The 25228-nt window shown below is 34.7% G+C and overlaps 2 protein-coding genes across 5 annotated transcripts in view; one reads left to right on the plus strand and one right to left on the minus strand.

Moving 5' to 3' along the window:
- The window catches only part of LOC145291293 (carotenoid-cleaving dioxygenase, mitochondrial-like), a 47618-nt gene that overhangs the window by 17889 nt on the left and 4501 nt on the right, over positions 1-25228 (minus strand). Inside the window, exon 1 of one of the 4 annotated variants that reach the window (XM_080136967.1) lies at positions 2245-2266. The exons of 2 other annotated variants lie outside the window; for them this stretch is intronic. The gene's annotated coding sequence lies outside the window, so the exon portion shown is untranslated. Of the gene's footprint in view, positions 1-649; positions 794-2244; positions 2267-25228 lie in introns of those variants that run through there. One more of the 4 variants, XM_080136963.1, reaches the window with a different exon arrangement.
- The window catches only part of LOC145291296 (1-deoxyxylulose-5-phosphate synthase YajO-like), a 56447-nt gene continuing 54690 nt past the window's right edge, over positions 23472-25228 (plus strand). The window contains exon 1 of the mRNA XM_080136974.1: positions 23472-23748. Coding sequence (XP_079993100.1) covers positions 23659-23748 — 90 coding nt within the window. The 5' untranslated portion in view covers positions 23472-23658. The remainder of the gene's footprint in view (positions 23749-25228) is intronic.

Consider the following 25228-nt stretch of genomic DNA (forward strand, 5'->3'; position numbering starts at 1 on the left):
GATGATGATGATGATGATGATGATGATGATGATGATGATGATGATGATGATGATCCTTTTAAAAACAGAAACGTCTGGCAGGTTTAAGACTATTAAGAAAAAATGTCTATTTCTTAATAACTGTCATTGTCAGTTAAATATTCTTTTAATAAATAAAACGAATATCTCTTATTTGTTTATTTATTTAATTTTTTAGTAATTTAATTTTAAAAAAAAATAAATATTTTTGTCTTATTACCCTAAAATTGTCAGTTTAATATTTTTCAAATCAATAAAACTAGTCATAATTAAATAACGATTTATCAGATGCAATGCTATTTAGGACTAATTTCGAAAATCTGATGTGTTAAATTTTATATATATTAACTTAAACCAGAGATGGTTCATAATACTGGAACCCTCCTGAAGTCTACAAGAAGTCGAACCGTAAAATACTTAGCATTTAAAAACATTCTGTTGTGCTGAAAACTGGATGAAAATAGAACGTGCGCAACTGACTTATATATTTGGAGTGTTATTTAAAACCTATTAAAAAATGCATATTAAGTTATCTATTTATAAGCAGGAAAAAAGACAAATCTACATTTTATGTTTTACATTTTCTGGGATAAAAGAATCCATTCTATTGATTCCACCGTTTGCCACCTACCTGCGTTTTACTGCAAAACTGGCAAGTTCGTATTGAAGTGCCTGCTCTCCTATCGTATCTGCTCGATCCGAAATTTATGTCTAACTTTGCAGATCTGATTCAGTCAATGTTTATTTTAATTTAGAGGTTTTATATAACAAGTAATAACTGTGATATCTGTAATTCTTTTATCACATGGTCTAAGAGAAAAAGAGCACCTGCTTTGATTATCATTGGCGATTTCTTTGATAATCTGATGACCCGAATGAAAACATATAAAATGTACTGTGCAGATATGCGCACTATGATAACTGAAAAAAATAATTTACGCACACATACACACATATAAAGATTACCAATTTAACTAATAAGGTTTGACTATTTCTATTAACTATGAATTGCTTCCATCTGCACTATCTACGCATGAAGCTGAGGTGGGTTTCAGACTTCTTAATTCGCGAGAATTCTATCTGTAGCTAATCTTATTCCATATCTATTCGACACTACGTAGTCCAGTTAAACAATCAGCAATCTATTTCCGTTAGGTACCCAAGCTGAACACTAAAAATATGTATAATGTTTTTTGAAAAGATAAGTGATCACTAAGGCATACATACTACAGTATATTTTTTTCATTGTTTTGACTCTTGAGTATATATCCGTTGATATCTTATATATTTTTATATAGACGGATGTGGCTATCGGTTGATTAAGTGTGTCTAACTGTGTCGGATATATACCTGAGAGTCAAAAGAATGAAAAGAATATTCGGTTGTCACAGCCCTAGTGATCATATGGCTATGACAACAGAATATTCTTTTCATTGTTTTGACTCTCTAGTATATATCCGACACAGTTAATCAACCGAGAACCACATCATATATAAAAGCATATAAGATATCAACGGATACACACTCGAGAGTCAAACAATGAAAAGAATATGTTGCTGTCATAGCCCTGGTGATCACACTGTGCCGGCCTAACACTAATTAAGTGTTTAAAAATACCCTTTTCGGTGTTTAAAGGTCTCAGAAAATTAAATAGTTCGTCTACATTTTTTCTTACGGGTATTATTTTGTTTGTCGACAGTAACTTGTGATGAAATGAATAGCTATATCACTTCTTTCCTTTTTCTGTTGGTGCCTACGAAATGGGTTGGCCATTTCAGTTCCGTTTCCTTTCACTTTGGTTACTCAGGCAACCAACATGCACGCAAAACTCGCATCTTTCTGTTAAACAATAACATTATTCTGCTTAGTAGTTCGCTACTTTCTTTTTTCTATTCCTTAGTCGGATACAATTCACTTGCTGAAAATTACTTTTCAATATTTAGAAGTAGTAAATTCTCTAAGTCTAATAAAAATGAACAGACTGGAAGCAATGCTTTTTTTAAATATATTTTTGTTTGTTTTTGTTTTTGTTTTCTGCTTTGTTTTGTTTTATTTTTGTATACTTATTCCTAGCATAAGCATATATTATATGAGTAAAAGGCGAAATTAAATAAATAAATAAATAAATAAAACGTTAGTCTGAGTTCTACGCTAAATAGAATCTGATGCCATTACACTTACGCTGGTCACGTTGGAAATAATACAAATTATACAGTAGATGCGTACCATTATCACGGTCAGTTTATGAAAATAAAAGAAAACACTTTCTGATTCCTGCAGAAAGCAGCATGCACTAAATAGATCTACATATTGTTCCATACAGTTGTGTTGAAAAATTTTGTTTTAAAACTTGTGCGTAGAAATATTATAAAACCACAGAAACTTAACAACAAACGCCGACTTTGACTTTTTTTTTTTTATTTCATCTTTTCTTCTAGCCGTGACAGCATCTCCTACATTGCGGGCTGCCGAGAGTGGAGAGGAGGGCAGGGTTTATAAGCCAACAAAATCAAACAGCTCAAAGTACAAACTCCAACACATTCCGTGTATATCAGTTGAGTTCTGAATGCATGTATGACACCATCACGGAAAACGACACCCTGGACGCTAAGGTCACAATCTGCGTAGTCCATTGCTGTCGGTTCACGTCAGCTTATCTCAATCTGCTTTGAACTACGACTTATCTTCTAATGTGTCAAAAAGTGTTTTAGTAGACATAACATAGGCACAACTTTCTATTCGAAAATTGAAATCTTTAAGATTTTCATTACATTTGATCCATAGACATTAGACAATAAGTAAGATTTCCTGTGTCTAAGTGTTAGGATTAAAAAAAAAAAACTCCTCTAAAGGTAGATTTAAAATTCCCGTTAATGATTGTTTATGTTAGAATTAGGTTTCCTCAGATCCTTCACTGCTCAAGTGAAGACAGATTTAATCTTTGAAGCTGTTCTTTGTAGGTAAGTATACTTAAGAAACACATTTAATTGTATCTTGGTTTAACCTATAGGAACTAGAACTGATTTTTTCAGATAGTCTTTTATTTGAGTGGTAGGCACATAATTGAATAGCACAGCAAGCTTTGGTTCATGATAGTACACTTGCACATATTCTTATATTTTTTAATTAGAGTCACCACTTATCAAGGCCCAGAGGCCACTCGAGGATAAGGATTAACGAATGTGAGTTGGTATCATGAATGGTGTAAATTAGGTAGAATTTGATTGTTTATGGGAACGGCTCAACAAAAACTTGTTTACATTGGATTTGAAGGCTACCATGTTGTATTCAACCGGGAAGCAAACCAGTGTAACAGTGTTCCACGGACGGGCAGTTCTAGGAAAGAAGCTTTGTTCATGGAATCTGTGTTCAGATTTAGATACAGTTAGAGAGTGGGGGAAATCGTATATAGTGGTTGAAGTTAGTCAAGTGTTTTTTGTGAAAGTTTGGCAAGGGAGAACCACAGATTGAAGTTCAGTCAAGCACTTACCATGAAATGATAGAGCAGAGACAGGCTTGCAAAGTATCTTCTGTGGGAAAGATATTGCAGGGAAGAGAAAAGGACATCGCCTACTAGGTTTACTATCAAGACTGAATAGAGCACGTTGAGCAGCTCTTGCTTTTTTTTTCTTACAGTCTATTACTGTGAGTAGCTGATCGCAGAAAGTACACTAAGATGAAGGTTCTGCTTTGAGTAAGAATATATGTGATAAATATATGTCTGATCCTGACTGCTTAAAACTCTGTCTTCTCTTTAACTATCTATAGGTTCTACGTTTTCTCCTCCAACTGTTAGTAGATGTTCATATAATTTGTTATTTGGAAACATACTCATAATATTTGCCATTTTCTGTTCGTGCACCGCATCGTATGATTTTTATGTTCTGTATATGAAAGCCCAAGAGTTGTTATTATCATTTTAGTTTCTTCTTTTTTTTCATTTTTTTTTTTTTTTTTTTTTTTTGCAAGTATTTAAGGTTTGCTATTTCCTGCCTGTACGGATGAAAAGCAAAGTCAGGGCTATCACTCTACAAGGGCCCGTCCCTGTCAGGCTAAACAACGAATCTGACAAGATTATGAATTTTATTTTTTTCAATTCCTCAACCCCTTGATAATTACTAATATTATTTTCATCACGTGTAATTCAGATGTGCAAATGGAGGTATTGACGGGGGGGGGGGGTAATTTATGTTCGTGATTACTGCCCTTATTCCATCCAGATTTGTAATTCATCTGCACAAAGAGTTGTGTGATCATTGCATTTCTCATTTAACTCTATAAATTTCTTTTTGGCTAATGATATTGTTGACTATATTTTCTTTTTTGTTGTGTCATGGTTGGATCTAAGTGTGGCTTAAGGAATTACCACGAATATATCTTGCTTATTGTGAATGATGTTATATTATGAAAGTCTTTATTTATGTCAGAGCTTCTTTGATGTAGAATATAAATGAAGAATAGCTGTATTACTATAGAAATTGGTATATTGAGGTCGATATGTTTTTATATATATATATATATATATATATATATATATATATATATATATATATATATACTAGCATGGGTGGCCGGCGTTGCCCGGTTGTTTGGGGGTGTATGCTGAGCAAAAAAAAAACAAAAAAAAACGTCAATTTTTTTAACTTGACCCCTATTATGACCCCTTAAAATTTATTGTTTTGGGTTCAAGTCAAGTTATTAAGTTAGATCCATGTCCAACGAACCTATATCTTAAATTTCAAGTGTTTAGAACCCAAATTATCGGAGGAGTTTGGTAGAGTTCTCAAAGGTCAAATCGTTAAACTTTGACCCATTAACAGCCAAATTTCTGGCCAAAAACCTATCACATAGATTTTCCCAAATCTCAGTACCCTGTATATCAAATTTCGAGTCTGCAGACTAAAAGTTGACAGAGTTATTGTGTAGGAAATATACACAGACAGACACACAGAAAGACACACAGACACGTTCACTTTTATAGATATACTAGCATGGGTGTATATTGTAAAGAGATAGCTTCGAATTTGGGGGTATATATATGTATGTATATATATGTATATATATCTATAATATAAAGCTGAATGTGTGTGTGTGTGTGTGTGTGTGTGATCACGAATAGGCTCCTATATGGTTGACTATTATAAAAAAAATGATTACATATGAGAGAAGATGTATCGAGACACAGGAATGGGTATGTTTGGTCTGGCAGAACGGTGGTTCATTAAACTTGTGGGGTCTGCGTTCGCGCCTTGTCCACAAAGTATGAAAATAAAAAATTTAAAAAATTAAAAAAAAAAACGTTTACAGGTGTTTTTGATATAGATGTACCTAAGAATACTTTGATAAGATGTTTTAACTTAAATAGGGATTGTATAATAAAATTTTGGGGTATGTGTTCGCGCCTGGCCTCCATAGAATGGAAATAGGCACAAACTTTAATAAAGACTTTTCATATCTATCTGCGTAAGTATACTTTGATAATTATGTTTCAGTTTGAAGAAATATGGTATAATAAATTTATGGGGTGTTCGTTCGCACCTGACTTCCATAGAATGGAAATATGTCACAAAGTTTAACAAGGTTTTTTAATAGAGATCCACAGAATATTGTGATAAGTGTTTCAGTGTGAACAGGTATGGTATAATAAATTATGGGGTTTATCTATTATATTTTTATTTTCATCATATTTTGCTTTGGTTTTGATACCCCCAAATTCGAAACTATCTCTTTACAACCCTTCATTTTCATAACCTATCATACTTTCATAAATCAGAGTCCATTTTCTGTAGGCTGTTTTTGAACCCAGTCAACGACGGGTACTTTTGCTAGTATGTATATATATATATATATATATATATATATATATATATATATATATATATATATATATATATATATATGCTGGATTGTTTGAGCTGAATTGACGTTTCAATGCATAGCATAAAGATAGTTTTGCTCAAATTAAAGTCGGTTCGTTGGTTTTATGTATAAATTTTGCATGGATGACGTATGGAGGATCCCTAAGATTAACTTCAGCCCAATAGTTTTTATAATTTGTAGTTTATTTACGTGGGATTTGTATGTGGAACTGAAGATAATTCATCCATAGTCAAGTTTGAATCTAGTGTGTGACTGATATATTCTGAGTATTACGTTTCGGTCTGCTCCCCGGCTCGTTTATTATATTACTTTTACGATGTTTTAGTATTGTTGCAGTTTACGGCCTATACTGAAGTCTGCATCTTCCGGCAGTTCATGTAAGTTAAAAAAGATACAACTTCAAGGTCAAAAACTTGCCAACGATAAGTATTAGCTGGATAGATTCTGACCCAGAAAAGAGTAATTCTTCCCTTTTCGTCAGAAACATCGTACATGTAGTGTGAGGGCTAAAGGATAAACTAAAAGGAAGTGAGAGTTACGTAGTTGCCGACAGTAAATCCAAGATGCACTTTCTACTCTCCATAAATATACTGATAATAGATACACGTTAACGGAGCTAGATAACTCAAAAGTGAGTTTGTCGCTAAAACATATATTGCCTTATTAGTTCTCGGCTATGTTCAACAAATCTAATCCGATCAGAAACCTTGCAATTGTAAAGTACATTAACCCCACTTTTTGTAAATACACAAATACCATTCTCATACATTTCTGTTGAATAGTGTTATGACTTGGGTCAGAAGGTCTGTAGCATAAAAGAAGACACAAGAAGAGTGTATGTCTATGCTTGTTTCCTGTGTTTTTTTATTTTCTTATCATTTTGTTATAACTGGAGATGGGCATAATACTGGATGCCAGATATTCACCTATTATCTCATAGATTTAAATTGCAAGGTTCATTTAAGTGCAATTGTTTGTATCTTTCTTGTCCTTCGGTATATTTGCCAGGTGGTTTTGGAAAAAAAATTTTTTCATTAGTCTTGTTGCTTCTATAATTGCCAGAATGATAGAGATCTTCCTTAAATTCCAGCTTCTCTTCATGTCTTATATAAGACCTTTGTATTCCGTTTTCTTTACCCTCAGGTCTGTTTGACCCAGCATCATTGGGAACACAAACTGCTACTAAGGTTGCTTTTTTTTTCTTTTTCCTATCCCATATCACTATGTTAGGTTTAATAGCGATGTTTTCCAGATTCGTAGCTGTAGGTGTTGCAAAGTCCAAATAGATGGAAGGAATGGAATTTCAAAAACTATCTACCAAATATACCCGGTGAACGAAATGCAAAAGCAATTACACTTAAAATGGACGTTTAAAATCTTTAAAAATATCTCCTCGTTGGAAAATATGAGATAGCAGGTGAATGTCTGCCATCCGGTAGGATGCTCCATCTCCAGCTAGAATAAAGTGTTAAGAGAAAAATTTTTTAAAAGAAAGGGAGTTATGAAAAGGAAATAACAAGCTAAAAGTACATAGAAAGAGAGTAGTTTATACAAGCTAGGAACATTTTATGCCGCATATCTAAATTCCCGCAGATTTTGTAATAATTAAGTGGGAAAATCCGATAGTCAGTTCCTTAAAATTAGTCCCCACTTTAGTCGACTTCTTTTAGGAAATTCGACATTTGTGTGTTTGGAACACGTCTAATCAATATTTAACACTGGTAAAAGTGATTATTTTTAAATAATCATTTTTACTAATGTAAAACAAGCGAATCACTTCAAGTATCTTCATTTATCGATTGCAAACAGTAAAAAAGATGTTCGAATTGACTTAACTTAGAAGTCAATGAATAAGTTGGATAAGATTTGAAAACCAAACCTAAAGCGGAAGCTTAAAATCCGGTTTCCAAAATCGACAATAAAAAGTGTTTTTTGTAAGTTGTCTGGACACTTACAAGCGTCATTAGAAGCAGGTTAGGTGGGACTTACACTCAAATGTTGAAAGTGAACTTTGGTTATACTTCAAAAGATAAATTAACAACAAGGAATTATATGGTAAACTAAGAAGCATAGCAACAGTATTTAAAGTAAGAAAACTTAGCACATGTGGAAGAGAAAGGAAAAGCTGGCACAGCAGATGCAGCTTTGGGAAACAACACTGGGAAAAGAGATGAGGTTGATCAGCTTGACTTGTGCAAGAAATGACAAAAGATTAACTAGTGAAAAATAAAAGAAGATTACGGATAGGCGTGAACAATGGTGACAACTAGTCAAAGATATGTGAGAAAGCTCAAAATAAGAAAAATGATTTATCTAAGCTGAAAGTATCAGCATGTCAGCATGTATGTGTGTGTGCATTTGTGAACTGAAGTATTGTCTCACCAAAGTAGGTTATGTGAACATTTAGTTGCAATCACATAAAACAAAACACACTGATAAATAATCAGATCTTCTGAAGGACAATGAATTGATGAAAGATCGATGAACTTTTTTCTTTTCTTTTTTCACTTTAAAGAAACAAAAGATAATAGGAACAAATAGATAAAAAAAATTGTACTCACTAGGAGTTCTCACACAGCTCAGCATCAGAGATTACTCACTGACAACAACTGATGGTGCTCCCTGGAGTCTGGATGACAACAAGTCTCCCAAGATTTCCAGTATTCTCCACCTCTTTTGATAACTTTTGCAAATGAATTCAAATTATCACAACAGTCGCTTGCCATTATTTTTCATTGGGATTTGGATAGCAATAAACCTTCCCAAGATCCCAGTCCTATTTGCACTCTTTCAGTGGAGGTCTGATTAGTGCTCTCCCTCTTCATCCTATTAGACCATTCACAGCTATTTTCTATGGTATCAACCGACACTAATGGCTTTTTTATTATTAATTTATATATTTTTATTTTATTTTTATTCATTTATTTATTATCTGTTTTATTTTGTTATTCATTATTATTATTATTATTATTATTATTATTATTATTATTATTGATCAAATTATATTTGTACTTGTAAAAAGATATGATTCATGTTGTTTGTTAGGACTATTGATGTTTGTATAGTGACTACATTTCAACCGATACTGTTTTCTTCATATATATTGCATATCTTGTGTCTGTAGCGGGGTGGACCATAGCTTGGATAAAGTGTAGACGATTTTTTATGGAAATCGCTTCAGACAATGTATGAAGCCACTTGATGTAAGGAAGTAAAAGGATTAAAAGATGATTATCGCAAATACATAGTATACCTATTGACCTTAGTCTTGAAAAGTAGGAGAAAAACAGCCAGCAAGAAAAGAGTTCCACGTGGATGTAGTTCTTGGAAAAAAATTACTGGAATATATTATAATAAAGTATCAAAACAGTGGACTAGTGAAGACCACTAGACCAATGAGTCAAACAAGCTTTGACAAAGGGAGCAAGGGACCTCAGAGTTAAGGAATCACTAGTGATAAAAAATCAAACCTAGAGTTAAACAAAAGAGCAGAGCTCAATTGCATTTTTTTTTTGTATAATCACATACGACAGACTCAATAAGTGCACATCAAATAACTAATGAACTGCAAATAGTATTCAACAAATGCTACTAATAAATTTATATGTGTGCATATGTGCTTAAACTGGTTGTGTATGATAACAGGATGCAGGACTGGGCCCCGTCCATGTAAGATAATTAAATAATATAAACACAAAAACGAATTTTAAACAGCAATGTGTAAAAGAAGGAGGAAAAAATAATCGATTTAAAGAAATAAATCAAAACTAATAGCTCCCTCCTCAAGGGAAGTAACTCTAACTAACCCTCATCTTAGTTCAAATAGCGTATTTCCTCTACAGTAGACTTTGAACGCACATAACTAAAATAAATGAATAAATAAACATGTAATAATAATAATAATAATAATAATAATAATAATAATAATGATTATTATTATTATTATTATTATTATTATTATTATTATTATTATTATTATAATAATAATAATAATAATAATAATAATAATAATAATAATAAAATTATTACTGATAAAATATGTTAACAATAATTTAATACAAGGGTCGTTCCAAAAGTTGGGTCACCTATTTTTCAACTCAAAAACTAAAACGTCCAAGAGCTATAAAGACGGGAGTGGTGCCATTAAAAACGACCAACTTTTTGTGCTCCAGAATTTATTTTTCTACATAGTCACCATCATACTCAATGTTTTTTTTTTTTTTTTTTTTTTTTTTGCCAGTGATGAACGATACCTCGGACGTAAAAGTCTGGACTATATTTTGTCACTTACATCTCTGTTGCCACTTTAAAATTGACGAACCCAATCTCCTAATTGTACAAAAATTAATGGCATCGGCTTCATAAACGTTTAACAGGCGCCGGTGAATGTTCATCGGTCCAATCGTTTCTGCATAAAGAAATTCAATGACGCATCTCTGCTTCTGATGCACGTTCATAACAGGGATTGCTTTCTTAGAGCCTTACACCATCAATATCTGCAACAGAGAGATGAAACTTTCAGGTCATGAATGTTTCAGGTCATGAATGTTTCAGGTCATGAATGGTTCAGTCATCATAACAATGCAATTTTCAATCCAGTCTTATCTATTTTTCTTTTATTGTGTTTATGTTTTCCCATATAAAGCAAGATTGTAAGTCAGCTGTGAAACTGCATACATTCGCCTGACAATTTAAGTTGAAAATCCATCAAAATTTTGAATCTCGACATTGATATTTGATCTAGATATCCCAAAATTAAATAAGTTCTCAATTAGATCATGATAAATAAATCTGGTGATCTAATTTGGTGATCTTTTCACAGTATCAAGAAAAAAATGAACATTTAATTCAATTGTATTTGATTAATATATTCTCAGTCTCATTAGTTTTTGAAAAATTATAGAAAATATATAGATTATCTCCCCTTCGTTCAGAAGTTAGCAAGAAGAGGAAAGGAGATACAGGGCCAAATGAAGGTATGGATTTTTAAGAAGTGCCATCAGCAGAACCACATTGTCCACGGAGAGGAGCAAACAGTATGTGTAACAACAGGGCGTCTCGTTGTCTCCATAGAAAGGTTGCCCTGAACAGATACATGATATGCAATTTCAGATTTTGATGAATATTTATCTTCTTCAATCACCTTGTTAGTATTTCTTTTCATTACCTTCGCCACTCTGTAAGGAAAGACACATTCTAAACTCAATGCTAAAGGCACACAAAATAAGGAGAAAATGCACTCAAATACAAGATCCATATTTCATTTAAAAATTGAAACACGTAAAATAGATTTGAACACATAAAAGAACATACAATAAAAAGGCTTGATTTGTGATGGTCTTTATGTATGGTAGCTTCCGAATCTAAGAAAGAATTCCTTTATATTCAACCACGTAAAATCCTGTCCACCATGAGAACATCTATCTCCTTTGTTAAGTAGTCTAGATCTCTCCGCCAAACTCGAGTAACCCATCGGTGTCCTTCCCCCTTATTTTCCTACAACCTTGACACTGACCACTAAATCCAATTTCATTAACAACTTTTCCCTATTTTCAGTTTCTACTGTTAATGTGTGCATAAACCTTTTTGTACTACTTTGCTAATCATCATAATCGCCATAAAAATTCTAACAGTCTATATATAACCCTCTCTATTATATCTGTCCTTTCTTTGTTGTTGTTTTTTTCTGGGTATATTCTGAGGTGAAGTTCAAAATGAATACAATCTTCATCATAAGATGAATAATTTTCAAATCATCCAAAATTTATTGTTGACTAGCTGGATGCCCGGCGCTGCCTTTTTGTACAATACGCTTAAACATGATATTTTAATTTATGCAGATTGCTTATGTATTATTATAGAATCAATTCTCTATTGATTATTATGTACTAGCAATCGGTGCCCGGCGTTGCCCAGGTGTTTTGAGGTTAATGCTGAGAAAAAAAAAAGGTCAATTTTTTTAAAACTGTGACCCCTATTATGACCTCTTAACATTTATTGTTTAGGGATCAAGTAAAGTTAATAAGTTAGATCCATGTCCAAGGAATCTATATCTAAAATATCACGTGTTTAGACCCAAAATTGTAGGAGGAGTTTGGTAGAGTTCTCAAAGGTCAAATCGTTGAATATTGACCACTTAATCGCCAAATTTCTGTCGAAAACCTATCACATCCATTTTCCCAAATCTCAGTACCCTGTATATCAAATTTCGAATCTCTAGGCTTAAAATTGACAGAGTTTTAGCGTAGGGAAATGCACACAGACGCACAGACACACACAGACACTATCACTTATATATATATATATATATATATATATATATATATATATATATATATATATATATATATATATATATAAACATAAACATCATATATATAAGGATAATAGTACGCCATATATATAACAAAAGACCATTATTTACTCAAGTGAAAGGAAAACCCGGGGGAACTTTACCCAAAAATAAATCTATATTTTTTTGTGTGTATTGATAGTCTTATAAGCGAGTAATTATTAATTCAGCCATCTAGATTCTTAACCAAACAGAGAGTTCAAGTAGGGGGATTTCCCTTTTTTTTTTTTTGATAGCGAGGCCAAATTTCGCGAATTTGGCCTTTTTTTAAAGCAGTTTGGCCTTCAAAATTTCTGTTTGGCCTTTTTCTTCCTCGATGAAATCTGGGGACGCAACGGGAATTTTCGGCAAAAGAATGTTGTTACTATGCACATCTATGTATTGAAATACAATTTGTGGCAAAATTTCAGGAAAAACTAATGGATGGTTCTCTCGCAATAGTCCGGACAATTCGCTAAATTATCTCGTCAAAACCTTAAATCTCGAATTTTTGTGCATTTTTTTTTTGGGGGGGGGCTAATTTGGCATAATAGTGTCCATTTAATAGTATTATCTTGAAAAAATAAAAAAAATAAGGAAAATTACAAAAAAAAACAAACAAGAACAACAGAAGTGTGCCGTATTTTTAAAAGTTTTATTGCGTTGTTTTTATTTGCTTTTTTTATTTCATCGGTGAAGAAAAAGGCCAAACAGAAATTTTGAAGGCCAAACTGCTTTAAAAAAAAAAAGGGCCAAATTCGCGAAATTTGGCCTCGCTATCAAAAAAAAAAAGGGAAATCCCCCTACTTGAACTTTCTGTTTGGATAAGAATCAAGATGGCTGGATTAATAATGACTCGCTTGTAGCGTTGATTTTTTTCTTTTTTCGCTATAAAAAAATAACTACTTGATGAAATTACGTGATTTTTTTCTGTAGGAAAACTTTATCCCATGACGAGTACGTACAATATATTTTTTTAAAAAATATTTCCATTTTTTAATGTCAATGGAAAACTGCACAAGTACCCAAACCCGAAATGAAAAGACCACGAGTGAACGCGCGTTTTTTTTTTTTTTTTAGTTTAGTTTCATAATGGCGGCCGTGATGTCGGAGGTTCGATTGTTAGATTGTAAGTTTCGTATTTTTGTAATTTGTAAATCGCAAGTTAGGAAAAAATTAAACCCTTCCAAGATGGACAATAAATAAAGCCATAATATTTTATGGTAAAGTTAAGAGCCTACGAACCATAGTTTTTTAGGAGATGTAATTATTGGATTAACCAATCAGAAATCGTCTGTGGCACACACATCTCTGTTTTTATAGATATATAGATAGATAGATAGATAGATAGATTACTAGGAATAGTTTGCTCGGTGGACTAATTTGCAAATAATAATTATAATTTCTTTCACCAAATTCCGTCTGTGTTTGTTTACAATATCACATTAGCTTTGTGTGAAATTTGCAAAAATAGGTTCAGCCGTTTCGGAACCTATGAGGAAGGAACACACACACACACACACACACAAAGTGACTTTCATATTAGAGTGGAGGTATATAAAAGCAAATATACTGGTGGTGTTTAATTATCTAATCCTGCATTTTTAGGATATATAAATAAGCTTGAAATAAAATATAAACCGTCAGGTCATCTATTGAGCTCAGATCAAATTGTTGGTTTTTCTATTGTTGGGAATTGATATCAGCTTGAATGTTTCCAATTACAATTCATGGAACAGACCAGAAATGTCCAAGCCGTTGCCAAACAGTCCATTAGTACCAACATTAAGTCAAATAACTTTTTAATTTGGTCCTTGATTTAAGGTTGGGAGTCAATTCAGCAACCTCATAAGTATCGCTTTCTTTATTTTGTCCTTTAGACCTCACATTCCCTAAGCGAGGAGGAAGAATTGCTGTTTCTTACATCAGAATTTATCCATATAAGACTTATCGTTGCTACTTTTTGACCTTGAAGAGGTATTTTCAGCTTCTTATATCAAATGGCTTCATTCCTTGTGTGGAGAGATTTCCATAAAAAAATGACCTATCCCTCATCTGTATTAAGAATGGATTTAATAATTTTCTTCAAATCATTAAATGAATTAATTGTCTTTAGAAAGTTTTTCAACGTTTTTCTTCTTTCTTTTTGAAGCTTTCAAATCGTAAACTACTTCTAATTTCTTCCGTGAATCGTAATCCGGAACATTCAGATCGATATTGGTCCCAGGGTTTAGAAGTCCTCAAAATTTTTTGAATTGGAGAAAGTGAGTTTGTAAAGCCAGTTAAACATGAAAAATAAAAAGGCAAAATACCAAATTACCCCCTCTCTCTCTCTCTCTCTCTCTCTCTCTCTCTCTCTCTCTCTCTCTCTCTCTCTCTCTCTCTGGATTAAATATTACTACCTATGATAATATTCCTGATTTCCCTAATAGACTATTTCAATAGCTTTATTCTTTCCCTTCTTTAATACTTTCGATTGTTAACAAACACAGACAAATGGGAAATAGGGAAAGAATGAGTGATGGAAGTAAGAGAAATAGACGATGTATATAGAATAAGAATGAAGAATCATACAGCGTACATTGAGAGAGGGTGAAAGTGATAGAAAGTTAGTAAGGGATGTGTCATTCGATGAGTTATTTGCAAATTATAGCTACAATTAAAATGGGCATATTTTAAGCATAACTCAATCCCAAAATTAAGAAATATTTTGGCATGTCTATTGTGTGATTAAAATATATAGAAAAAAGCCTTAACGAAATAAACCATAACTTTAGTATAATCTAATACATAAAAAAAAAAAAATATGTCTGTCTGTCTCTCACTCTATCTCCTCCGAAACTAAAAGTCGCAATCAAATGATTGAAATTTTTACGGACCATTTTTTATGGGTCTTTAGCTGGTTAAAATAGTTTTTAAGGGGCCAAAAATGGGTCAAAATTAAAAAAATCGTTATACATTAGTTTATTTTTAATTTTTGATAATTTTATATGCGTGTCACGTTGGTACAATGATAACGTCACCAGCTTTGAATGATGTGGTTTCGATTCTGGCTGATTTTTTTTTTTTTTTACTTTTGAAGTCACGACTCATATATATATATATATATATATATATATATATATATATATATATATATATATATATTGAGATTGTCGGACTAACTTCCTCATCTTGGTTGTTATAGTCACAACGTTTCGGCCGTTTTGCCCTCCGGCCTTCATCAGGTGTTTTGTATCGAACTGGGGAACAGTTTGTTAGGAGTCTCGAACCCAACCCCTTTATTATTATTATTGCGGGGGTACCGTGTTCGGACTCCAGCTAGGCTCTGGGACATAGTTGCTGATTCTCTGTTCGAATGTTACTTTTCACTGCCTTCATTCAGGATTGAACTCAGCACCTTTGGGTAACTGTAAACTTTGACACAACGTCTAGAACCACTCGGCCATATGTCACTAGGACAATCCTTAGTTGGTTTTTGTTAATGTTAAACCTATGTTGTTATTCAAGGTTTTCTCTCTTTATTAGAGGTGTCCAAATTGCATTCAGCTCTACGCTTGGTGGACAATTAAACGGGTAGATGGACGTCGCTGAACACTGGAACAAGTAGCTGGATGTCACTGGGACGGGTCGTTAGACGTCAGTAGACGCTGTAACAGGTAGTTAGACATAAGTAAGAACTGGAACAAATAGCTGGACATTAGTGATGACTAGAACATGTGGTTGGACACCAGTAGGCACTGGAACAAGTCATAGTACGTATACACTGGAACAGGTAGTTGGACGTCAGTGGACACTGGAACAAGTAACTGGACTTCAGTGGGTACTTGAACGGGTACTTCATTGTCAGTAAACATTGGAACATAAAGGTGGATGTCACTGGACACTGGAACGGGTAGTTGGAGGTCAGTAGACAATGGAATGTGTAGTTGGAGGCCAGTAAGTACTGAAACTTATAGTTAGACGTCAGTGGGCGCTGGGACCAGTAGTTGGACGTCAGTGGACATTGGAACGGGTATTTGGTCATCAGTGGGCACTGGAACATATAGTTGGGCGTCAGTGGAAACTAGAAGTGGTAGTGGGGCGTCAGTGGATACTGAAAAATGTAGCTGAACGTCAGTGGACAATGTAACGAGTCATTGGACGTCAGTGGTTATTTGAGCATATAGTTTGATGTCAGTAGACAATGTAACGAGTAGTTGGACGTCAGTGGAGACTGGAACAAGTAATTAGGCGTTAGTGGACATTGAAGTAGCCGGACGTCAGTGGGCGATGGAATGGATTGTTAGATGTCAGTGGTCACTCGAAAATATAGTTTCGCTTCAGTAGAAAATGTAACGGGTAATTGGACGTCAGTGGACACTAGAACAGGTAGTTAGACATCAGTGGACACTGGAACAAGTCACTGGACGTCAGTAGTCATAGGAACATGTACTTGAACATAAGCAGATACTAGAACGGGTAGTTGGGCGTCAGTAGAGACAGGTGGCTGTACGTCAAAAAGCATTGGAACGGGTAGTTAGACGTCGTGAGCACTGGAACGGATAGTTAGACATCGGTGATCACTGGAACAGGTAGTTCAACGTCAGTGGACACTGGAAGAAGTAGCTGGACGTCAGTGGACACTGGTACCGGTAGTTGGATGTCAGTGGACGATAGAACAGGTAGTTGGACAACAGTGGGCACTAGAATCGGTTGTTGGGGGTCAGTGGACACTGGAACAATTAGCTGGACGTTAGTGGACACTGAAACGTCAGTAGGCACTGGAACAAGTAGTTGGACGTAAGTGGCATTAAAACAGGTAGTTGGAAGCCAGTGGACATTGGAACAGCTTGGTGGGCGTCAGTGGGCACTCGAACGTAGTTGGACGTCAGTGGACATTGGAACAGGTCGTTAGACGTAAGTAGACACTGGAACAGACATTTAAGCGTCAGTGGACACATAAACGAATAGATGGACGTCGGTAGACATTGGAAAAAGTAGCTGGACGTCACTGTACACTGGAACGGATCGTTGAACGTGAGTGGTAACTTTAACATATAGTTTCGCGTAAGTAGACACTTTAACAGGACGTCAGTGGACACTTTTCAAGTGTCCACTGACGTCCCGTTAAAGTGTGTACTTACACTTTCCACTGACGTCCCATTTAAGTGTCTACTTACGCGAAACGAAACGTTAAAGTGTCCCGCAAAACGTCCCATTAAAGTGTCCCATTGTCTACTTGTAAGTAGACACTTTAATGGACGTCAGTGGACACTTGAAAATACAGTTAGACATCAGTGGGCACTGAAACAAGTAATTGAACGTCAGTAGACACTGGAACAAGTAGCTGGACGTCATTGAGCGCTGGAACAGGTTGTTGGACGTCGGTAGGCACTCGAAAAGGAAGTTGGACATCAGTGGCACTGGAACAGGTGGTTAGACATTAATGGGTACAGAGACAGGTAGTTGGACGTCAGTAAGCATCGGAACTCGTAGTTAGATGTCGGTGAGCATTTGCACGAGTAGTTGGATATCAGTGGAAACTAGAACAGGTAGTTAGACATCGATGGGCACTGGAATAAGTAGCTGGACGTCAGTGGACACTGGTACGGATAGTTGGGCATCAATGGACAATGGGACAGATATTTAGACGTCAGTAGGCATTGGAACAAGCAGTTGGACGCAAGTGGGCATTTAAACAGGTAGCTGGCCGTCAGTCGACACTGGAATAGTTTGGTTGACGTCAGTGGGCACTGGAGCAGGTAAGTTGGACGTCAGTAGACACTGGAACAGGTAGTTGGACGTCAGTTGGTATTGGAACGAGTAGTTTTGCATCAGTTAACACTGGAACATTGAGTTGGACGTCAATAGGCACTGTTATATGTTTTTGGACGTCAGTATACACTGGAACACGTAGCTTGACGTCAGTAGGCACTGGAAGAGGTATGTGGACGTTAGTGTACACTGTGGTGGGTAGTTGGACGTTAGTAAACACTGGAACGGGTAGTTAAACGTAAGTCAGCACGTGACCGGGTAGTTGGATGTCATTAAGCACTGGTGCTAATAGTTAGGCGTTAGTGGACACTGGAACAGGTAGCTGGACGTCATGGGGGTACTAGAACGGGTAGTTGGACGTCTGTGGACACTGCAACAAGTAGTTGGACGTCAGTAGGTACTGGAACAGGTAGTTGGACGTCAGTTGAGATTGGAACGGGTAGTTCGACATCTATTGATATTGAAATGAATAGTTGGACGTCAGTGGGCACTGGAATGGTTTGTTGGACGTTAGTAGGGACTGAAATAGGCGGTTAGACATCAGTAGGAATTGCACCAAGTAGCTGTACGTCAGGGAACACTGGAACGAGTAGCTGGACATCAGTTAGCACTGGAACAAGTAGTTGGACATCACTGGGCACTGGAACGGGTAGTTACAGGTCAGTTGACACTGGAACAGGTACTTGGATGTCAGTGGGCACTGGAACAGATTGTTGGAACACACCGTTGGATGTCAGGTGACATTGGAATAGGTACTTGGACGTCGGTTGGCACTGCAACAGTGGACATTGGAACATATAGTTAGACATCACTGGGCACTGAAACAAGTAATTAGATGTCAGTGGACAATGGAATGAGTTGTTAGATGTCAGTGGTCACTCGAAAACGTAATGCATAGTTGGGTGTCAGTCGACACTGAAACTAGTAGGTGGATATTAGTGCGCACTGGAACGTGTTGTTGGATATCAATGGACACTGGAACAAGTAGCTGGACGTCAGTGGACACTGGGATAAGTAGCTGAAGATTAGTGAACACTGGAACAGGTAGTTCGACGTCAGTGGGCACTGGAACGGGTCACTGGACGTTAGTGTGCGCTGGAACAGGTCAATGGCACAAGGTAGCTTGATGTCAGTAGGAACTGAAGCAGATAAGTGGACGTCAGTTAGCACTGGTATGGGTAGTTCAATGTCAGTGGCAACGGAACAAGTAGCTGGATATCAGTGGGTACCGGAACAGCAACTGGAAATGGGTAGCTGAACGTCAGTGGGCACTGAAGTAGTTACCCTTATTTGCATATGAGACTAAGATATATTTGCCTAAAATGAGTCCTACCATAAAAGGAATATATATAAAAGTTTGTAAATCTTATGTATTTACATATTTATTTTAGAAAATGATAACAGTTCAGCCCAGCTTTGCTCGGGCCCTATGTATTGTTCATAACTTTATGTGTATATATAAAAAAAAAAAAAAACTTTATGTGCATAACTTTATGTGCATATATATATATATATATATATAAAAATCATATATATATATATATATATATATATATATATATATATATATATATATATAGGTTAAAAAGTTTGCCTCATGTCTAAGTAACTTACATCGAAAATTTTAAGTGTTTAGAGCCAGAATTGACGGAGGAGTTTCCTAGAATCTGCAAAAGTCAATTCTTTCAACTTTGATTTCTTGGCAGCCAAATTTTCGCCCAAAAACTTATTAAAAAGCTTGCTGCATATCTGAATACAGTTTGAATAAAATTTCAAATGTTTAGACCAAAGATTTGCTGAATAGTTTGCTAGAGATCGCAAAGGTAAACTCTTTTGAACTTTGACCCGCTTGGCAACCAAATATTTAGCCAAAAACTGATTAAAAAGCTTGCCCCATGTCTGAATACACTTTATGTAAAATTTTAAATGTTTAGACCAGAAATTGTCCGACGGGTAAATTTATTTTTTAATTTTGACCCTAATTTTGACCCCTTAACATTCATTGTTTTGGGCTTAAATCAAATTAATAAGTTTGATCCATGTCCACGGAACCTACATCTGACATTTAAAGTGTTTAGGCCCAAAATTGAGGGAGGAGTTTGGTAGAGTTTTCAAAGGTCAAATCGTTGAACTGTTACCCCTTGACAGCCAAATTTCTGGTCGAAAATGGATTAAAAAGATTTTCCCAAATCCCAATACACCGTATATCAAATCTCGACAGAGTAATTTGGTAGGGAAATGTACACACACAGACAAGTTCACTTTTATAGATATATAGATTTGTATTTCTTTTAAAAGAATGTGGCATCTTTAACCCAACTTCTCCCCTTGCCCTCTCTATCACCGGTTTTCTTTCTCTACAAAATCCGTTTTTGTTTAATTTCAAATACCCTTGTGTGTGTGTGTGTGTGTGTGTGTGTGTGTGTGTGTGTGTGTGTGTGTGTGTGTGTGTGTGTGAGAGAGAGAGAGAGAGAGACTAAGATATATTTGCTCTTTTTATTCATAGTTGTCACTGTCCTCGTCGTTGTCAAAATAAGTATTAATAAATTGCTATTGGTATAAGTGGAATAAGGACAGCGCTATCGTCAGAATTTTCAGGGCACTTTACAGAACTTTGCAGGAAGTTGCCCAAACTACCGTTATTGGTTAATTAGAACAAAGGGTGCTTCTGCAGTTTTACAAAGACATTAGTAAAAAACACAGATAAAGAAAGTCCCGTATGATGTACATACGCTTATGCAGTTTTACAAAGACATTAGTAAAAAACACAGATAAAGAAAATCCCGTATGATGTACATATGTGTAACGGAAAAAAAAATCTCATAAAAATTTCAGTATGATGATGGTGCAGATAATATTTTTTAAAATTTAAATAATGTTAAAACTGTACAAGTAAAAGTTTTGGCATAACATTTTTGAGTTATCTGCCCTTCTTCTCCTTGCCTCGAGAGCTTATACTGCTTTCAAAATGCTGCTTAACATTCGACGTGGCACTGAATATCTGAAATTTGATTATTTATTAAATACAAACTTGATCATTTTATAATAACTAAACAAAAATCTAAATATTTCGTTAGAACAAATAAACTAATTAATACAATGCAAAACTATTTTTGTTTGTTATCTGTCATTCAAAAATTAAATATATATTTCCTATTTACAAAATTTGCCTTCATTTGCACGAAAATATATCACCCAACTTTTGTGCAGCAACTTCTTTATTTTATGTTAACTGCCCAGAAATTTACGATTATATCCCGTTCCTTATTTGGCAAAAGTATCAATAATTTCTACTTCAGTCACCAACATTTTTAGGTATTTTTTTAGATTAGGTTCACCCCCGAAATTTTCTTTTAAATGACGACTTTTATAAGTTTTCTATTATGCTGAATACGGAAATCGCATTGAAAATTTGCAGAAATAAGTAGTTATCGAGATATAAAAAGTTGTATTATGCATTGTATTCTTTGAAAGCCATCGTTTTTACCGCGTGCGCGCGCTCCATAAACAAATCTACGCGCGTAACAAAGATGGCCGCCAAATAATACAATGCATAATACAACTTTTTATATTTCGATAACTAATTATTTCTTCAAAATTTCAATGCGATTTTCGTATTCAGCATGGCCGAAAACTCTACAAAAGTCGTCATTTAAAAGAAAATTGTGGAGGTGGACCTAATCTGAAAATTTACCCATTTTTATAATAATTATTTCTTTCCAAATTCTATTGAATCTAATCATTTACAGTATGCTACAGAAGGAGACAAGAAAAAAGGATCAGGAATGGAACAGACAAGATAGGGTGACAGATCTTCTGGCTAAGTCCTTTCATCAGAAGGACCTTACAGTTCACAAAAAGCCCAGGGCCCTGATGCGGAGAAGCTTTCTCAAATCAGACCTTGTTGTGGAGACCCTGTGAGTAGCTAATGTCGTTGATGTGATCGTCGTAGGTGACGGCGGCCTTGCTGGAGGATATCATGGGAAGAAAGACAAACATCACTTCCTCCTGTTCAACAATACCCTTCGTTTCCAAATACTAGCCAAAAACAACTCTTTGTCTGTGAAGCATGTCCTGGTCATGCTAACGTATCGGGGCTTACTTCACTCTGCAAGCAGCATCAACCTCCATGCCTTTCCTCTCTGTGCTCTCTCTTTGCCGGACCTGGGCGATCTGGCGTTCCTTGTGATGGTCGTTTCACTGAAATGCTATGACACGTACATGTATATACATGAATAGCTGACCATCAACGACCCAAGCAGGACACTAGCTGGGGAGTGTTTCCCTGATCGTCAGTTGTGAGGTCGAATGATTGAAGAAAAGTTGGGTTTTTTTTTTAGGGCTGTAGGTTGGTTGCTCAATAGTCTTATATAATTAAATAACCCATGTGTTATTTCTTCTGCCCTTCACATCACCAATTTCTCGGTTAAGTTCGACACTGTTGTCCAAACTTCCAACTTCCAGATTTCTGTATATGTAACACACCTTCTCTGAACACCAAAAACACTTCTGCTGATCGAACTTACTTCTTCAAAATCCAACTTCAAAATGAACGTCCTCTCTGAAAAATCAACCCTGTTTTATCTCCAACCAGGAGCATCTCATCTGCATATCAGGTGGCAACATTGCAGGCATATAAAGAGATAAGGCAGCCATTTTTGTTTCCCTTTTTTTTTTCATTCATTTCGTTCCATGACTAACCAGTTGAATTATGCATAAGTGCTATTTAGGTAAGTCACGCGTTTCCCTACACCTTAGTATACGACCTCTCTCCATCCGAGCAATGCCGGTTACCCTCGCTAGTAAGAATATAAAAGTTACTTTCATAATTCAGTAAGTGTTTGAATAAAGAAGTTGAGTGAATACTAAACTTCGCCTAGAGATTATATGCATGTTATGAATTGGTATAAAGAGTTGCATGTTAAAAGTCCTATTATGATGTGGTTCAGATAGCATTAATATCATTAACGAGGATATATAGTGATAGAGAAAACTATTGTCTTTGTTTGGGGAAAAATGTACCAAGTTAACAAAACAGACTAATTTTATTTGCAACTATTTATCTTGATACTTTTACATTACCTTATAAGATTAATGTAAAAACATGATATAGAAAAGATTCGTCAATTTCTTACATGAAAAATCTGAAAGAAAACATTGTATTTTAAAAATAAGATCTATTAAAAACAATTATAAGAACCTGCAATGTGGTCAAATCTTTATTTTATTATTATTATTATTATTATTGTGTGTGTGTGTGTGTGTGTGTGTGTATATATATATATATATATATATATATATATATATATATATATATATAGATAGATAGATAGATAGATAGATAGATAGATAGATAGATAGATAGATAGATTTATTTATTTCATAGAAACACTTTGCTTTTCAAAAAGGAAAAGGAAGATTTTCATGTCGTTTGGGGAATGAAATAACAGAATGGGAAGCAACTCTTTCCATGAGACGCCAGAGTTGCGCCACGTTTTTTATTGCGGCGGATTAAGTTACAGAAGCAGCAGCAGTAATAACGCCTTTTTTTAATTTGACATTCACTTCGGCGTTTACGTTCGTTGATTTCATTTTTGCGTGTCTTTTCGTCACGTCGCTACTTTTAAAAAGCTGATCAATTTTTGGTTTAGCAAACTTTTCAAGAACTGAAGATGTCGTTGAAAATGGATTATAATTATTTGGGTGATACTGGAGTTAAAGTTTCTAACATGTGTTTTGGTACCCTCACCTTCGGAATTGTTGTAAATATCATTTTATACTTCAGTAATATATATAATTTGCTTTTTCTTCTTTCAAATGACATGTTTATTTTCTTTATTTGTTTTTGTTTTATTTTATTACGCTTCTGCAGAATTTAAACTCAACCAAACCGAATTATAGCTGGTTATGGTTTGGTTAATTAAAGGTTAAAAAAAAAAAAAAAAAAAGGATGTTTGGGGTATTTTTTTTTATTTAATTTAATTCATTTATTTTTAGCAATAGTCATCAAAACAACAGATGAAATATATATATATATACAACGTTTCCAAAAGCAAGATGAGCTAACTCTGTCTACCTGAATAAGGTTTATTTGCGTGTGTTTTAACTTGTTTTAAAACGTTTGTTTACTTTTAATCAAAGGTAGCGTCAAATCTGGAGTTAGACCGAGAACAATGACTGTTTCGTTACAACCATGTGGACCTTCGATAATCGCTCAAAAATCGAAAATTAAACAAAATACTCGTAGAATACTACAATGTCGCACGATTGGTGACGTTAGATGAGTTTCTCTGTTTTTTGTTTTTTCTTTTTCTTACAAAGTTATATCAAGGCTCGGAGGCCACTCGAGGATAAGGATTAATGTGTGTATGACAGACTAAGTACAATGGATCTCCAACTCAGCTGTGTCAATAACCGACGGAATAACACAAACTACAAACTACTTATCTGAAAAATTGGTGCTTCTTAATCAGTATAAATTTACTTCCAAATCCAATACTGTTAAAAAAATTTAGGAACAAAATTATAAAATCCAGATGGAATACGATAGACATTAATATTGCAATCTGAGACACAACAAAGATTGCAGGTAAAATTGAACTTTAAGGATCGTTAACAGTTTCGTCATCTGAAGCGAAATAACTGATCAACAACATTCAAAAGTTGTGCTCCTATCGGTGGAGAGCCATATTGAACCGATGTAGCAAAGCATGAATGGCCTAAGAAATTTACAATGTGAAAACCGAAAATAAAAACGTAAAAATAAGCATAACTAAAGCATACCATGCAAAAAAGGTTGGGGCTAAAAAAAAAAAAAAAAGTAAAGTGCCTCTATAGCTAGGAATTCATATCGGGCCAAATATTTTTGATTGCGCTCTTTTTTTTCTTTTTTTTCTTTTTTTCACCCGTTTTCTTTTCTTTTTCTTTTTCCTTCTTCTTTTTTCCTTTTTTTCCTTTTCTTTTTTCCTTCTTTTTTCCTTTTTTTTCCTTTTCTTTTTCCCTTTTCTTTTTTCCCTTTTCTTTTTTTCCTTTTCTTTGTCTTTTTCTTTCTTTTTTCCTTTTTTCTTTCTCTTTTTTACTTTTCTTTTTCTTTTTTCTTTCTTTTCTTTTTCTTTTTTTCTTTTCCTTTTCTTTTTTTCTTTTCTTTTTCTTCTTTTCATTGCTGCAGGCAAGGCATGAAGCCCCCTGACGTAAGAAACTAAAAATAAATACTGCTTCATTCAATAGCAAGGTTGATTAGTA

Source organism: Euprymna scolopes, chromosome 12 (assembly GCF_053919585.1).
Source record: "Euprymna scolopes isolate OS-2025 chromosome 12, ASM5391958v1, whole genome shotgun sequence".
Lineage (NCBI taxonomy): Eukaryota > Metazoa > Mollusca > Cephalopoda > Sepiida > Sepiolidae > Euprymna > Euprymna scolopes.